A 17,146-nucleotide genomic window follows, 5' to 3' on the forward strand; every position below is an offset into this window, starting at 1 on the left:
GTGCTGGAGCGTTTTTTGTGTGTGTTTTGGACGGTTACTTTCTGAGTCTTGTTTGTTTGACTTAACTCCTTCCTCTCTGTCTCTTGGTGAAAGAAGCTCTTGTTCTCATCCACATTCATTTGTGAGATTCTCAGGTTGGAGCTGAGATCAACGCTCACTCTTCAGGTAAATTTGGAACTTTTCTTCTCTGAAAAAAACCTACATTTTTTTATCTTCCCTTCTAAAGGTTCGATATATATTGGAATGATGCACCTAAAATACTTTTCTTTTTCTTTTTTTTTTTTCTCAATTTTTAGACATGAAGTTTGTATTACTACTTGCTCTCTTCACTGGTAAGCCCAATAAATAATATGACTCATTATCATAATAATAATTAGTGTTTAATGTTTACAATTGCACTATAGTTGTGTTTCGGAAAGAATACGTATAGATACTATAGGTTTTGCTATCTCACTACAAAACTTGAACATGATCATTAAGCTCAAGAATTAGAATGTGCTGCTGTAACTGATATTGTAGTCAGTGTGATGTAAAAATGTGTGGAAAAATTATACAGTGAATAAAACTCTATGAATGTATACTTTGAACATATTTAAACAGTGAAGATTTGATCTTTTTTTTCTAAACAATCAATGAATCACTCTACCACCCAGAGTGTGTCTTTATAGAGGTTATGTTCCACTGTTGTAGCTACAGTCTGTCATCTTTTTGTGTTTAGGGGTTTTGGCAGCCCCATTTATGAGAGAAGAGGAAGCAAAGCACTTTGTCCGGATGAAAAGACAGTCAGGATACTGGGACCCCCACAATTCTCAGAACCAGTGGGGTTACACCATCCAGGAGCAGGTGACACAATGTGGTTGGATTTAAACATAGAACACACGATTTACTAAAAAACACAACTGTTCCTTGGGATAAAAGTGTTACTTTGGCACCCTCTTGTGGCTTCACGGTGCCAAGGAACTTTATTGAAGTAAATTGAGGTGCTTCATGTAGTGCTTCGGTGCCAGGAAATAGTTGGAGATGGGTAACAGGCATCATGTAGTGCTTTGCCCTCATCATGATGCATCTACAGGCAAATATGCATCTTTTTCGAAGGAAGTACTTGGGAATTTTCACTATTCACTTTCTGAGACTTAGTCATTGGTGAACAGGTCCCTAGGATTTACATTCATTTCTAATATTGATTTTGTCCATCAGGCTAACGAGTACTGGACAGCCCTTCGAACAGACGCCCAGTTCTACATGGATATGGGACACCTGATGTTTGACCGCTCTGTGGCTGAGTAAGTTACATAATATTACAGCTGAAGACTGGTACCAAGTGGCCATTTTGTATTTTTGGTGGACAGTGAGACAGTGGCCCATCGGGTGCTCTGATAAAAGCTTAGTTGGTCAGTGTTATAGCATGTAAGCGTTCATGCTAGTTCACCCTTATTATTTCTCTTCAGCAAAGGACCTAACATAGGGAGAATGACTGGTGTACAAAACGCCAGATGTTTTTCTTCTTTTTTTTTTTAATAAATAATAACACCACTGAATGCATCAGTTGGATTTTTAGTTCATTTTTAAATTATTTTAATTATCTATATTACTTGGGGCCGACATTACTTAAATTGCACCAGCAATGATGTCACAATAATGTCATAAACACCAATTTTCCATTGATTTTGCAGTGAAAACAACAGGCTGTACATGGAGATGTTGCGCAATGCTAGAGCCCACTTGGACAGCCAGACGGGAGGACGCAAATAGAAAACAAGAAGACAAATGGAATTAGGTTCAACATGGTAGACAAACATGATTATAATGTGGCTAACGCCAAGGGAAATGTTTGTAATATAAATCTGCTCTGTAGTTGCTATGTTTTAGACGCAGCGGCAATTTAACCCATTTTGTTCATGGTAATAATTTAGCTACTCTGTCCACTCAATAATATCCCAGGAAACCAATCATATGATCCAGACAAGATAACATCATTTAGAACTTTACTGGCTGAGACCCACTTGGGAATTTCATTCCAAAGCAGAAAACATGCTTAGTTGTGGAGAAAAACATGCTGACTCATCTTAGAATCGTCTCACTGTGTAGATGTAGAATCCTGTAAATATAGTCATACGGATTAATGAAGTGTTGCAGTTGCAATAAATATGGGAAATAATAATAATGCATTGCCAAGTCAAGTTATTTTTATTATTTTGAACGACAAAAAAGTGGTGATTCTGTTCTGAGCAAAAGATACTCATACCTACTGCATACATATCAGCAATCAAAAGAATATTTGTTTAAAGGGTTTCAAGCAAGAAATACTGCTGCTTCATTTTTTTTCTGACCACTAGGAGGTACTGTCACATACCGAAAATGTGCATAAAAGACACGTATGCATTTTATGCTTACAACTTTCACGCATGCATTGCGTTTCAATGTTGTTGGTCTGATTAAAACGCATTTCATTGATAGTCCTATTTATGGATGAAGAAATCATTTTTCTACTAGTAGATCACCTGCAAGGCTTTATGATAGTTAACAATAGCTCCGAAATCCTTTTTACTGTGTGCAAATGCTGGAAATTCATATTTCTAACTGAGTGATATTTGTCCATACACGTTTGCTGCTTCATGCAGCATATAAAGTTTTTAAAGAAAAACATTTGTCAACAAAAATGTTGGTGTTCTTTAAAGGGGATCTATATTGTGTTTAATATTTGATTTTTTCTAGCTACATGATACAAACTTGTTAATGCTAACTATACGTTTCAGGTAAGGACATGTATAGTATGTCATTCAAATCAAATAAAACTTTAAAAATCTGTCTAAAGGAACGTATTGAGGATACATGTGTTTCAGACAGAGCTGTGTGGAAGACCAGTGTGTAATAAATAAGTTTAACAGATTTATTACAAGGATAACAGATCCCCTTTAAATGATTTGCACTGATTTATAAACTGAACTTTCAGTGGTCTGTGCTAAAGTTGTGAGCTTGCAGTTGGATCTTCACTCGCAATTGGTGGTGGGATTTTGAGGAACATATGCAGAGCTGGAGTGAAGATAAGAATGGTGCCAAGTATGGAGACAGTCAGGAAAGCCCACAAGAAAATCCTGTCAAGCACCTGGGCCACAAACTTCCAGTCTTGAACCACCTGAGAGAGAAAAAAAAAAGAAATGTAGGTATAACAAGGCCAGATTACGGTTACACTATAACAGCACATCAAATAACAGGATATTTCAGCTACAGTTAATATTTAAAAAAAAAATCATGAGAGAAAAATCATCCAGCCCTGGTGGGGGGGAAATGGAAATGTTGTAATATGAATGCCAGGCTAGTAGTAAGTGAATTGTGCAACGACTCCTTGGATAACATTTACAATTTAATTTGACTAACTTCTGCATAAATGTGGGTTGAACATTTTACGAGCATATAGCTATGCTGCTGTTATACAGCTATGCTGTTGTAGTAGATTTCAGTAAAAACACAATTAGCTAGAAAACCATAAAAACTAGCTATTAGTGAAGGGAAGGGATTGAGGCCAGTATCCAAAGGTGGAAGCCAGAATAACTGACCCCCCACAACCCTAGCATTAAAATTACCCTATCTTTTTCCTTACTCCGAGAACATTCGTTAATTAATTTGTTCTGCGCTCAATATAGTTCTCTCTATTTTGTTAGGTTTTTTTTTTTTAATATGGATGCACGTTGACATTAATGACCAATACTTTTTTTCAGCAGATGAGCCAGAATGATACAGAAGATGTTACATGATCTATTGTCTGGAGTTCCTTAATAAAATATGTCTAAAGGTTATGCCACAAATGTAGGTCCAAAGTTTAATACATTAGACATAGATGACACAGTACTTTGTTTTCTTCTAAAACACAGGTGACAAACTTAAGGCCTGGTGGCCAGTTCCAGCCCGCCACATCATCTTATGCGACCCTCATGTCAATTTCCATTTACTCTTGCTAAAATCAAAACTTTAACTTGTCATGTATAGTAAATAATAAAGTTGAGGTTTTGCAACATTTTTTGGTTGGTTTTGTAACAGTAACATGAACAATAAATCAACAAACTCTTATACTTCTGATTTCAAAACTACTAAGTCATCAATATGTTTATCCCAATTAAAAAAAATGGACTCTGTTTTCTCATATCGGCCAAATGCGGGAAGTTGTAGGTGCAAAATGGTCGGCGGCAAAAAGGCGTTTAACACCCCTGTCCCAAAATGTTTTGCCCTGATTAGTGGAAGCTTGGCTGAAAAAATTAAGGTTCAGAAGCACTGCTTTGGCCCCAAAAGCGGCCATCTTACCTCTCGAATGAAGTGTTCTTTACGAATGTGTCTGCTGATGTAGCGCACCGAGTAGATGGCCTTCTCTAGCATGGTGGCCCAGGCCTCATCCTCCTTTCCATCGGAAGCGCTCTGTCCTCCGCTCGCCCTCTGACCTTTTCGCCCTCCGGATCGCGGCTTCACCTCGGGACTTTCAGGAGCGAGCTCGGGGTAGTGGTAGCGGTCGATGTGACCTCGCATGCACAGCAACCTGGGCAGCTTCTGAAGAAAGAGGTTGCGAACCCACGGCGACATGGGGTGGTACGTGGCCGACGAGCGATGGTGCACATTGATGACGAACACGGTGACGATGATGGAGAGCGTGACGAAGATCATGATGAAGAGCAAATACTCGCCGATGAGCGGGATGACTTTGGAGGACGAGGGGATGATTTCCTCGATGACAAGGAGGAAGACAGTGAGTGACACGAGGACAGAGGTGGAGAGAGACAGCTTCTCGCCTTCGTCGGAGGGAAGGTAGAAGACCAGCACTGTCAGGAAGGACAAGCCCAGACACGGGATGATGAGGAAGAGCGTGTAGAATAAGGGTAACCTCTTCAGGATGAAGGAGTACGTCAGGAAGGGGTAGGAATACAAGCCGTCCTTCCTGTTTCCCTTGGCTCCCGTGGCATTGAGGATCTCCCACTCGCCGTTATCGAAAAAATCCTTCCGGTCGACTTGGTTGTCGATCAAAACGAGGTCTACCATGTTGCCGTCGTAGGTCCAGGAGCCAAACTTCATGGTGCAGTTCTGGCGGTCAAAGGGGAAGAAGGTGACATCCATGGTGCAGGCCGACTTGTAACTGGCGGGCGGTGTCCAAGTGATGACCCCGTTGTACTTGACGATGGCTTTGGTCATCAAGGAGCCCTCAAACCGCCCGTCAGCGCTGAAGAAAACAGTCACAAAACGTCAATCGACTTGGATTCATAAATCATTAAAAAAATGTACTCGTGGGATAGTTGATAAATAAGCGTAATGTTGCAGGCCGTATAATGTTGACCCCATGTCATATTCTTGTCTTTACTGGTCCAGTTCTTCAATCATTTATTTTATAGATGTTATTTTGCTATCCTATGTATACAATGAGATACAGTATTGTCACCAGGCATGTTTCTTCTTTCAATGTTAACGCTTTAAATGTTCTTTTCTTAGAATAGGGAACTGTGTTTATGTCAGAAGTTTTATGCCGGATGCCCTTCCTGGTACAACTCTCTGTATTTATCTGGGCTTGGGATCGGCACAAAAATACCAAAAATACTTTTGCTCTCACAATGTATTTTGAATATTATTAGTAGACAATTAAACATGAACATTTTGCTTAACTGCAGAGGGGAAAAAAATGCTCTGTATTACATTTATGAGACAAGTGGAGTGGCAAATGCTATCCTAAATGAAGACAGAGTTTAAAAAAGAAAATATGATGTCAATGCATTGGATTTAAAAGAAATGATGGACAGTTTGAACATTTAATTTAGTGATTCTTTAGCATACTATTGGGAGGGTTCCAGTACAATTTGTGGTAAATATACCAAACTGATGTTAATATCTTACTTTTCATAGAGGACAATGTCTGGGAGCCAGATGTTTTCAGAGGGAACTCGAATGGAAGTAATGCCTCCATATTTATCTGGATTCCAACGCAGCTTGTAATCAACCCACTGCTGCTCAACACAAAAAAAACCAACACACACAGTTTAACACCACTTCTATTCAAAATGAAGGTTAGGTCATTAATAATTATTTATAGTGGTTGTATACAGAATTGTATTATCTTTAAAAAAAAATATGCAGATTATAAAATGAAAGATAAATTCATCAATACAATTGATTAAGAATATGTTGTCTTTATTAAGCCCTTAAACATGCATCACATATGCAGTGAAATTTTTGTTTTACACTTTTTACACATTTTTTTAACATTAATAAACAAGTACAGTACAATAAATATTGATTACCGCTTACCTGCCAAAGCCAGACATTAGTTGTCATCAGCTGGTTCTTTTCATCCTTAACAAGATAACAGAAATGAAAGACTGATTTAAAAAAAAAGTTTATGTTTATGAAGAGATAACCACTTGCTTTAAAACTAACCAATAAAATAGGACCAAATTAACGTGTTTGTTTTTGTATGGCTATAATATTCATCCAGCAATTGGTAATGACAACACTTTTAGAGCCATGGTGCATATAATAGTCATTTAGACAATTATACCAATCATTCACCTCATTGGCTACATTTACACAAGAGCAAGAGCCACAAAAGTAATCTCCCATAATTTAGAAGAATAATTATCTTCAGTTTGTATTGAGACTCATTGTATTAATGTAACAATGCAGAATTACTGTTATAAGAGCTGTAGAAGTAAACCACATCAAAGTGATAGGTGGAAATAATTTTCTTTGCAGTGACAGAGGATATTTATGTTAAGGTTAATTAGATTGTGCAGATGTACCTGATGAAATGTACATCAAGTGTAAAGTTACATCTTGAGCAATCTTTGCAATTGTGCTGTACTGACATCAGCTGTTATTGAGCTGTACCTTGAATTAATTTAAAAAAAAAAAAAAAAAAAAGGATGTGACTTCAAAACCGTAGACATCTACAGGTTAGGGAGTGTTTCCAATGAGCCGTGGCCTCAGCTGTCACCCTCACTTGGACGCTGTGCTCGTCACACTGAGCAGCGGTGAAGCATGATCTAATAATAAGCTTTGCAGCAGCCAATTAGGTCGGCTCAGGGGGACAGCGTAGAACAACACATTGTCGTCGCGCTCTGCCTCTAGTCCAAAATTCGAAAGCACCACCTGACTGAAACAGTTCTTGGACCAAAGAAGGGGCTTTATATTCAGATCATGTGGCAGGTGGAGGCTAAAACGGTTCGGGATGAATATTTCACGCTGGGGAGCGTGGTTCATCCATTAGCATCCTCCATTTTCCTCCCTTTGAGCAAACCAAAGCATTCCATCCAATCAGCTGCAGCCCCTGAAATATTAAAAGGGCACTCCAGTAAGAGACGGGATGCTTCTGTATATAAGAAGGGAATGTTCTGGGTCTGTTTTCAGGAATTCAGACTCTGAGATCTAAAGTTCTAAACACAGCATCACTTTGAGTAAAATAAAATAAAACAAAACCCTGTACATGTTACAGTTGTTGCTACAGTGCAGTTAAATATTACCAGACCTATAGAGGAGACCTAAAAGAGGTCTGAGAAAAAAAAATAATAATAATGACATTCGGACCAATCAGTTACATAGTTAATGCTTTCTGTATGCTGATTAAATCTGTTTTTGAGCTTCTAATGCTAGAATTGTTGGGGCTTGGATAAAAAGTCAATCAAATACTGAAGTAGACACTGATTGCCTGTCATTCTATGTCATCATCATTCTATGTCACTCTATGTCATTGCATAACCTGATAGGCTATTGTTGTGGGTAAATTGTGGGAGGGAAAGACGTGAAATGAAAAATCATGTCAGCGTCGTCGGTCTGATGAATTTTAACTTTTAAAAAAATGCGCTGACGGCAACTTTGAAAAAGGTAGAAGCATACGCATCCTTTGTAAAAAGGAGTTTGCTTCCCACAACAGCAGGTCAAATTTAGTCTACCACATAAATGCAAAGCACCAGGCTGCAGCCATAGCTAATGATAGCAAGAAAGATGCTAATGTAGCGAGCTATAGAAGGGCTCTTTGACACAACTAAACACCCCGTGTTTAAGCAAGTCTGAGATGGACAGAATGGACGATGTTTTATTTTTAATGAACATTTCTCATTAGTCGACCAAAGAAACCATCGATCAAAATGAAAGGTTGCAGTCAACAATAGTCTCAAAAACAGCAGAAGGAAAATGATGTCAACTGCATCTGTTCAAGGAAATAAATGACTGAAGCCACTTTTGGGTCGTTTTAAACCCATATTTTGAACTACCACAATAACACTGAACATCTAGATATGCTATATAGCTACAAAAAAATCTCTGGTTGATGGGTTTTTCTCAGAATTGTTTAGGAGAGATGAAAATTAGATTAATTGAGTGTGGAAGCTTCATGCAGTGCTTTGCTTCTATCTTGTGGCATCTAGAGGCATCTTTTCATGAATGTTCACCATTCACTGCAGAGGTATTCCCTCTAAACTTGAATAAGTGGTGTTTTAACACTCACCACATCGACCAGCTGGGAGATCTTGAGTCCAAAACGGACTCTGATGGTGTCGTTGGCGTGCTGAATGGGCCTCACCCAGCGCTGGTAGCCTTGGAAGAGATTCTTCAGCAGGGCGTCCTCCATCTCCGCCAAGGATACAAACTCATTTGATGCTAGAATCGATAGAAGACGGCGACAGCGAAAAATATCATCCAACAACCGTAATTCAAATGAGAGAGTCTGTTTAAGGCATGGGAGGTGGTATAGATAAATAGCTTTTATTAGCATTACACCTTTAGTACAAGGCAACACATTTTTGACTTTACGAACTCAAACCATCCTAGAAAGATACATTAAACAGACTTGACTGACAGGGGAAGAAAAGGTGGCAATGGTATTGGGAGGTATTTGCCACGAGGAGCGCTCCGCTAGTAGCATGACACTTGTCACATGAGGAAATGTATGTGCGTATGTAAACACATTTTTTGTGGGGGTGCAAGCTCGCCCTTTAAGCTAGATATTTATTCAAACTGCATTATGACATTATACAGTGAGCCCCTGCCATTCACTCAGCCTGAGCCCCAAAACAAATAGAAAAAATAAACACAAAATTTAGTGCCACAAAAAGAGAAAATGCCACCTCTGCCGAGGAGAAACGCTTCAATTCACTTCAACCTATCAGTATGATGCAACCATATGGCACAAAGCAGTAATGGCATTTCTTAGTGTGGGTATAAAAACAGTAAATATAATTTTACAAAATAACTACTAATATAAGGTGTTATTGTCATTATAATGTGGCAGTTCACAAGAAGTCTATGTAGCACGATCGGTGAAGCCGGAGATGACAGATGTGTGCAATTTGACATCTGCACCTTAGTACAGAAAAAAAAACGTAAATAAATAAATCACGTTTTCCCCACAGTCTTCAATTAAGCTCTGAATTGTCAGATAAGAGCAAAGAGGTGCCGTTACTACATGAACCCTGAGCTCAAGGATTTCAACAAAACGCTTTCCATATACACGCGTGCATTTGTATCAGTTCTTACCACTGATCGTGGCGAGGGCGAACTGGCGGGATGCAGCAGAGAGGAGGAAGAGGAGCACCAACTTCATCATGTCTTGTGCGCTCCTGCAGCCCCGTTTTAACGTCGTATGGTCCAAAGACACACCGAGAGTCCCATCAAGCCGAAGCAGGCAGGATGCGATCCCACTGTCCCAAAAAAAACAAAAAAAAAAAAACGGCGTGCACACTCCGGGATGAAGCGTCACACAGTGGAAAGAGGAGGTAGGATGAAGAGAATGAGGGGCGGAGTCAGAGTAATAGACGAGGAAAAATTATTTGATTTTTGATTACTTTTTTTTACAACAAACATGTGCAACATTACCTTGCCATATATTAGCTCCTTTACAAACCTTTATTATTATGGAATCAGCCCTTGAGAAGAATCATCTCCTGCTTGTACTATGTTAGATTTATTATTTTAGCATACAAATTAGACTCTTGCACAGTTACAGACCGTGCAAACTTTACGTTTTTAATCTATTTTAGAACATTAATTGACAGGGGTTTAATTTAACTCCGTACGTCAAATGTGACAATTTAATACAACACCATAGTTCATGGTGACTGATGCTCTTTTTAGGATGGACTTCCATTAATGTCCACGAGAGAGCGCTAAAAACAATCAAACCTGTAATCCGAAAACATCCTTTCCTTTTAACATGCACACAACGTCTTACATATGTCAAATTAAGACAGAACGAACGTCAAAGTAATAATTTTACATTCTTTGTTTGTAGCGGAACTTGCTTCTCTTTACAGGTCAGTTACCCAATTTAAAAAAAATTACAAAGCAAATGTATATGATTTAGGAAACTGTATAGGGCATAATCTATGTTCACTATATTAAAGTATATATAGTGAAATGTCCATCATCTTAGTTTGGTATGGACTCCTGCATACAAACACACAAATAAACAGATGTTTCTCTGCATGTTGGAGTCATTCAAGTAGTACCTTTCACTGCCAGCATGTGTGTGTGTATGTGTGGTCGTTCCATTGTGTGAAAATACTCATGGGAACATCACCAGAACAAGTGTGTTTGCAGCCAAATGTTCACTAACTCCAAATGACGGATTTACCGTATAAAACTGCCCATTAGAAATGACTGATGAGAAAAATCTGAAAATGTAGATGCACACAAACACTTCCATGATTGAGAAAGTACATTTACGGACACACACACGCACATGGTCACTGATGGTTTTCCCAGATGACACCATTTGTGATAGTGTTGCATGTGCTGAGAAACTTGTAGGACGAGTGTGAAAATGTCAAGCTGAAGTGTTAAATAAACAGTTGATGGTTCCGAGGCTGGCTTAGTGAATTATAATAAATGCTGCATCCATCCATCCATTTTGCATGCTGCTTATCGTTGTCAAGATTTGTGTTTGTCTTGAATATATTTATGTTTGTGACTCACTTGTCCCGCCTTGTTAGCTCGTCAACATTTTCAAATCAGCTCCCGCCAGTCACTCGTGTTTTGTGCAGGTGTTCCGAGTTGTCTCGTCAATTGGCTTGATATTAGATTCCTGGTTTCTTTCAGTCTTGTCAGGTCATTGTTGCTGTCATGTTGTTTTGTTACCCTTAGTGGCATGTACATTTTTTTCCGATTGCTTTAAGGTTTACTTTCACAGAAACTTGTTCATTGCTGTATGTTTTTGGAATATTTGCTTTGCACCCTTGCTTGTGTTTTTCTTAATTTCCTTGTTCAGTTCACACTGCTTAGCTGTATGTTGGTCATCACTATTTAACCACGCAAATCATGACTATCCTGTTCTGAGTCACAACCTTGAAAACATAAAATATTGCAAAATACCATGCAATATCATACAAATAAGGTAAAAACAAGATGTTGGGAGCAATTCTGCTTGCGTCACAATTATACAGACTGCGATTTAAAGCAAAGAGTTTTTATCAATCATTCCATGGTCCATTTATTGATGTTGTTTAGGCCACAATGTTCAAAACAAAAGGTCCTTCACATGCAAAACAAGTAATTTCCGCTTGACATGCCCAACAAACTCTCTTTTGATTCATCATAGTGGACTGATCTACAGTTATGAAAATGCACTCGGTGTTTTTCCCGTCATCGCACGGCTGCTTAACATCACCGACCACAAATACTGACCTATTATATTAAACACCACACCTACAAATTGAATCACCGTTATTGAAATATACAGTATGAATTTAAAATAAAGCAGTGGGTAAGTATGTTTGAGAATATCGGAAGAAATACGATATTTTTTTCCTAAATGGGCTGAATTTGTTTTATTTAAAGAGCGGCATGTAAATTTCTTTTCAAGAAAATGTCCCTTTCACTTTTGAGCTTGTTAAAAAGTTCAAAAGCCATAATACTTTTTTTTTATAACACAAAGTGGTCTCAGATGTGATCGAAAGATAAAAATGTACAAGCCCTGCAGGTGAAATGACCCAAACTATTTAGGTACGTAGACTCAAAAAGTACAAGGCATCAAGTACAAAGCGCATGTTTATTATTTTGCATCTTCATCTCCTCCCTTTGTCCTCATCGGCTGGGCCGGGGGAACGAGAGGCTGATTATCACAATGAAATTATCCTGATTTTCTGCTCCACTTGGAGCCGGGGGGACGAGCAGCTGCTGCCTCCCAGATCGTCCTGTCCGCCTCCCCTCTAATCATTTGGAAACAAAAATTCTTGTGGGCTGGAAACCTGCCGGTTCCTTCCATGATGACTCTGGACAGCTGTGTTTGTAGCAGCATGTGTGTATGTACTATGGCACTTACTGCAAGCATAACAGAGACAGCAAATACTAAAGGGAATGTTATCTACACTTTTGTTGGTCGACTTTTACTGTGGACTGGTTAATCGTGTCCTATGTTGTTGCATAATTACAATGTGCATAATTTTGCTGGGTGCTATAATATTTGATAAAGCAGAGGATACAGCTATGTTTCCTTAGGCCTGTAGGTTTTTATCTTATGATCTGTTTGTTATATAAAGCATTTTAAAAAACGGTGATAAAAGCAGCACAAAGACACGATAAAGTGTAAATTCACTGTTCCCTCACGCTCATTTGTTAGTTGGTGGAGGTTACAGCACTCTAAATCAAAAGATGATGAACGCTTCAGCTTTCACTTCCATCGGTGGCATCATATATAACAAGAAGTGATCATTTTATAACTCAAAGAAAGTGATAAAAGTGCAACAAATACTTCACTCAATTGAATGAATGAATTTTTGTCACAAATTTCAAAATGAAAGATGTTCAAATAAATTACCTTGCAAAATTCGTAAACCTAGTGTTTCAATTAAAACATATTTTATGTATATCTGAATTCTGAATCATTCAGATGGCATACGAACAAAAAAAAGTGCAATGTTAATATTTGTTTGTTGATGTTTTTGTGGCTTTTGTGTGTGCGCAGATGCGCACGCGTGCGAGTGTGTGCGTGCATGAATGTGCACATGCTGTCAGCGAGTTGGCAAAATGAACTCTGGCACAAAAAACATGTCATCAGATGTGAGTCAGCTGGGCTTCTTGTATCTCATCTGTACTTGCACATCATGCATAAATGTCTGTTGTGGTTGAGTGTATAGATAGGCAGGCGGGTACATAAAAATTCAATGGGATGTATACATATATATTGATATATACATACACACATGTGTTAGAGGATCTTAGCTGTTCTGAGTATTGCACTCTTCTTTACGGAGACTTCAAATGTTGCTCCTGGTATCTGCTGGAGCCATCCATTCAACGGTCCCCAACACCCCTATCTACCGGTATGTTTCACTCTTGTCCTAACCGTTCACGATTGCTTCATCTATCACAATTGATGTTTTCTAATGTTGATCCACAACTAGTATATCAGGCTATCATGTGTTTGTCAGTCTGGATCTAGAAGTCCCACAGGATCTTGGGCTGGTTGTACACTGCTACTTTTGTAAGTGTCTACCGTCTTGTTTCTGGGACCTGCATTCCATATTTGGTACACATCTTACAGCACACCATTTTTTCTACCTGGTTATGCTGCTTCACATATGTCAGCATCGTACGTATGCCAGCATCTTACACCCTGCTGAGGATTTTTTTTTTCTCACCCCAGATACCTGGATTTTTAGCACGGCAGAAAATATTGTCAAGTCAGTTGCAGCAACAATTGATATTGCTCTGAATGACAGTAAAACATTCCAGAAGCACAGTGAAAAGGCCAACTAAAATAACTTAACATAATACATTATTTTATAAAACATTATATGGACTTTTTAAAGTTGCTTTATTTTTTTAACAGCTTAATTAATCCTTCCGCTGCATTTTTTGATCCCAACTGCCAATACAAACAGTGCTATATTGTTCTGAAATCACGCTCATTTGCCAAATCTGGGCAATAACGAATGACCGCCTTTCCACAACGTTGTAATATGACAGCGGAAGCCAGTCTTAAATGGGGGCTTGGGTTCAGTTAGATCTGCATTTAGCATATATTCACTGCTGGCTAGCAGTTCGAGGATGAGGTGATTGACGTAAGTGACTGCACACTTTGATGCTGAAAGCCTTACACAGCCGCCGTTCCTACAGATCACATTTTATCAAACCATGCTGACTCAAATGCACTCTTTCATCTGACAAATCCATCTCATAGAAACCCCAAAATGCATGTGGAGAGAATTTGAGGACAAGGAGTAGAAGTCTGCAGTTCAAATTTAATTAAAATCAAAGTGCTGATCAAAAATGTTGATCATCAAAAATGTAAAAAAAAGTTGGTCATTAATAATTATGTGTAAATTTGGTATTTGGTCTTCTGTGTTTATAATTGTTTTCACCAAGCAAAAATGTGTGTGTTTTTTTCTATACAGTACATACATTAGCTCTTGTACACATCTCATTACAAAGCCAGTGTACGTATTGTACTGCCCCGTATCCAAAATACATTACAAGTAGTGCACACTGTAGTTACTGAACACTGCGGGGCACCCTCCGATGTGTGTGATTGTGAGTTGTGTGTCTTTGTAAGACTTGACATGTTCCCAGTGAAATTCATCTCTCTTTCCCATTTGGAGTCAAAGGGATGTTGTATAACCATCAAGCGCCTCTAGACAAGAGCGACAGATAATGAGGCGCCTTCTGTCACGTCACATACGCACCACATCATGTGAGCTAAGAGCCGCAGTGACAGCATCAATAGGATCTCGACTTTTGCCTGACATTATCGCCTTGTATCTTCAGTCCTTAATGGATATGGTGTACTATAGGAGGCAGAGGATATTGCACCTTTCAACATTCATTATTCATTATTCATTATTCAGTGAAGGACGCCAAAACATATTGATGATTTAAAAAAAAAGAAGACAAAATCAGTCATGAGGTCACAACCAAAACAAGCACTAAGTGGAGACTGAATTAAAATATCTGTAATGATAGAAAATTATCAATTGTGTCATCATATGTACTGCTTATTCTATAAGATTGATTATACTTAATGTTCATATGCAGTCTCAATTTTATTGGATACCTGCTATGCAATTATAATAAAGGCAATCTATTCTATTCTATTCTATTTTGCTGAAAGTGGGGCCTTCGAGGAGGTGAAAGAATTCATCAACACTTCAAAATTGGAGCCAATGCAAGCACAAGGTTTGCAGACTTTGTGAAAAAGCAAAACAATGTCAATAAAAGCCCACTATGCCATCAGATATTTTTTTCAGGGTTATCCAAGGACCTACAGATGGTAGCAGTTCATCTCCCATTTAACACTGATCTGAATTTGACGCATCACAATTATTAGAATGTGTGCAAACGCATGATTTCATTTCTTTCATTTCTTTTTTTTTGTTACTCGATATTTACTTCTCACGAAAAAGAGAATAATTGCATCATACGGGTTATAGGTCATATTAGTGGTGAAAATAAATGTGGAAATTACGTATATTTTAAAATAGACTTTTTTATATCCACAGCGTCACCCTCATTTGAGATACTTTTTTTTATCCTCTCAATGTATGTTAAATGTATCAACTTCACAATACTGTATGAAACATACATGAATATTCATTACCATATTTTTCAGACTATAAAGCGCGCCAGTTTATAAAGCACAGTCCAAATGAACAGGCCTACTTTAGGAAATTTGCATATTAAGGGCGAACTGGGTTAAAAGGCACACCGGTTTATAAGGCGTCATACAGCACAGTAAGGGAAACAAATCAGTCCAGCAAAGAGGTCAAACAAAACTGAACCTTATTCCCTAAAAAATATGGTACATCATTCGGAGCGGAGCTTCAGTCCATTCTTAATATCAGTGTTCCCTTTATAAAAAATATTAAAAATGATTTGTGTAGCAAAGTATTATTACTTCAAACAATATAATGTCATACGAATAAAGCATAACGGTTATGCAGCCACCTCGCTGGATTTGCAATGTTGATAATGTGTATTGTGCGTGACCTTGGAATCTGAAACCCAAGAATGTGCCAGAAGCAATTTGTGTTGTTACACCAAAATACTCTTAATTTCTTCGACAATGTTCCTGTATTCATCTATAAATATGCATCCGGCCTTTCTGCACTTGTGTGTATGCCTTTGTGTGTGAGTGTAAGTGCCCCCCCCCCCGATGAATTATTTAGAGGAGAGTCTCCTCAACTTATCCACGGTCGAGCGGCCTCTGGCACGTAGCGTTCTGCTCACAGCGGCACAAGAGACCCTAATTCGGCAACGTCTGCCACTGTCTGCCCAACAGCGCCACACGCTCTTCCCTGCATGCTCTTGTCCACAGCAGAAGTCCTTTTCCGGTTTTCTCACCTTTGAGCAACTTCTCCAGCAAAGACAGAATGTCTTTTAGTGTTTGAGGCAACACATAATGTGATGAAAATCCAAATGAAATAATGTTTCAATGTCATATTATCCAAAAACATTGATTTAAAACAAACATTGTGTATAGCCGCTATCTCGGAGCCCCACTGTGTGTCCACAGAGAAGAACCATGTAAAATATTCATCCATATGGCTGGCTTAATAATGTATTATCCCTCACTTTAGCACCCAGAGCTTTGCTGTGCTCAGCTTTGCTCCGACTGCCACCAAGCACAAGTCCAGTAATTCAAGCTTTGAAAATATCAAATTTTCACACTTACAAATTCCGATTAATGCGGTGGAGCAGCTTGTAGAAGGCGCGCGCCCCTTCTCCAACCTGCAGCTTGTCTGCGTCCTTCACATCTTACAGGGAAGGCGAAAAGTGCATTGCGGATTTGTTCAGGTGCTTAGAATATTCAAAATGTCAGTCTTGTTTATTATTTTAGGCTCTGCATTTATTTGCTTTTTTTTTAAGTGGGATTATGCTTTTTTTCTGTATCAGGGTACATGAGCGAAGAGACAATTTGTGATTTACGTGACAAAAAGTGTGAATTCAGGAATTTAAAACGGAATACTTGGCTAAATATGGATGATCCAAATCAAATTGTCTTGCCATGGCAGAAGGCTGCCATCTCTAACTTCCCATGTAATTCCGCATGTTTTTGAAGGGCATCCCAGTGAAATGCACCATGTCCAAATATAGCCGGAATCACTTGACAGTGTGGCAGCCCGATGCTGATGTGACCACCCCCTCCACGAGCCAGACTAAGACTCATGTGAAACTACTTCATCTATGG

General features: G+C 38.7%; 2 protein-coding genes across 2 annotated transcripts; one reads left to right on the forward strand and one right to left on the reverse strand.

Moving 5' to 3' along the window:
* Nucleotides 1–91: 91 nt before the first annotated feature.
* On the forward strand, nt 92–2,316 carry LOC148413711 (uncharacterized protein C3orf85-like). Its single transcript, XM_088430757.1, has 5 exons — nt 92–165; nt 297–332; nt 719–843; nt 1,198–1,283; nt 1,674–2,316. The coding sequence occupies exons 2-5, from the start codon at nt 299–301 to the stop codon at nt 1,750–1,752; spliced, it is 324 nt and encodes a 107-aa protein (XP_088286883.1). The 5' UTR covers nt 92–165; nt 297–298; the 3' UTR covers nt 1,753–2,316.
* On the reverse strand, nt 2,169–9,727 carry LOC148413712 (neuronal acetylcholine receptor subunit non-alpha-2-like). The gene is made up of 6 exons (XM_088430756.1): nt 9,502–9,727; nt 8,474–8,625; nt 6,280–6,324; nt 5,869–5,978; nt 4,300–5,203; nt 2,169–3,136 (listed from the first exon to the last, which is right to left on the reverse strand). Exons 1-6 carry the CDS (start codon nt 9,569–9,571, stop codon nt 2,963–2,965), a joined length of 1,455 nt encoding a protein of 484 aa, XP_088286882.1. The 5' UTR covers nt 9,572–9,727; the 3' UTR covers nt 2,169–2,962.
* Between the last annotated feature and the right edge of the window lie 7,419 nt (nt 9,728–17,146).

Source organism: Hippichthys cyanospilos, chromosome 13 (genome assembly GCF_059441005.1).
Source record: "Hippichthys cyanospilos isolate Australia breed blue-spotted pipefish chromosome 13, RoL_Hcya_1.0, whole genome shotgun sequence".
Classification (NCBI taxonomy): domain Eukaryota; kingdom Metazoa; phylum Chordata; class Actinopteri; order Syngnathiformes; family Syngnathidae; genus Hippichthys; species Hippichthys cyanospilos.

Bases quoted from the DNA above. Each gene is read 5' to 3' on its own strand.
- LOC148413711 (XM_088430757.1), top strand. From the start codon at position 299: ATGAAGTTTGTATTACTACTTGCTCTCTTCACTG. The intron at 844-1,197 runs GTGACACAATGT...TTTGTCCATCAG, and splicing joins GTTACACCATCCAGGAGCAG to GCTAACGAGTACTGGACAGC. The intron at 1,284-1,673 runs GTAAGTTACATA...TTGATTTTGCAG, and splicing joins TTTGACCGCTCTGTGGCTGA to TGAAAACAACAGGCTGTACA.
- LOC148413712 (XM_088430756.1), bottom strand. From the start codon at position 9,571: ATGATGAAGTTGGTGCTCCTCTTCCTCCTCTCTGCTGCATCCCGCCAG. The intron at 8,626-9,501 runs GTAAGAACTGAT...TATCGATTCTAG, and splicing joins CGCCCTCGCCACGATCAGTG to CATCAAATGAGTTTGTATCC. The intron at 5,204-5,868 runs GTAAGATATTAA...TGTTTTCTTCAG, and splicing joins GACATTGTCCTCTATGAAAA to CGCTGACGGGCGGTTTGAGG.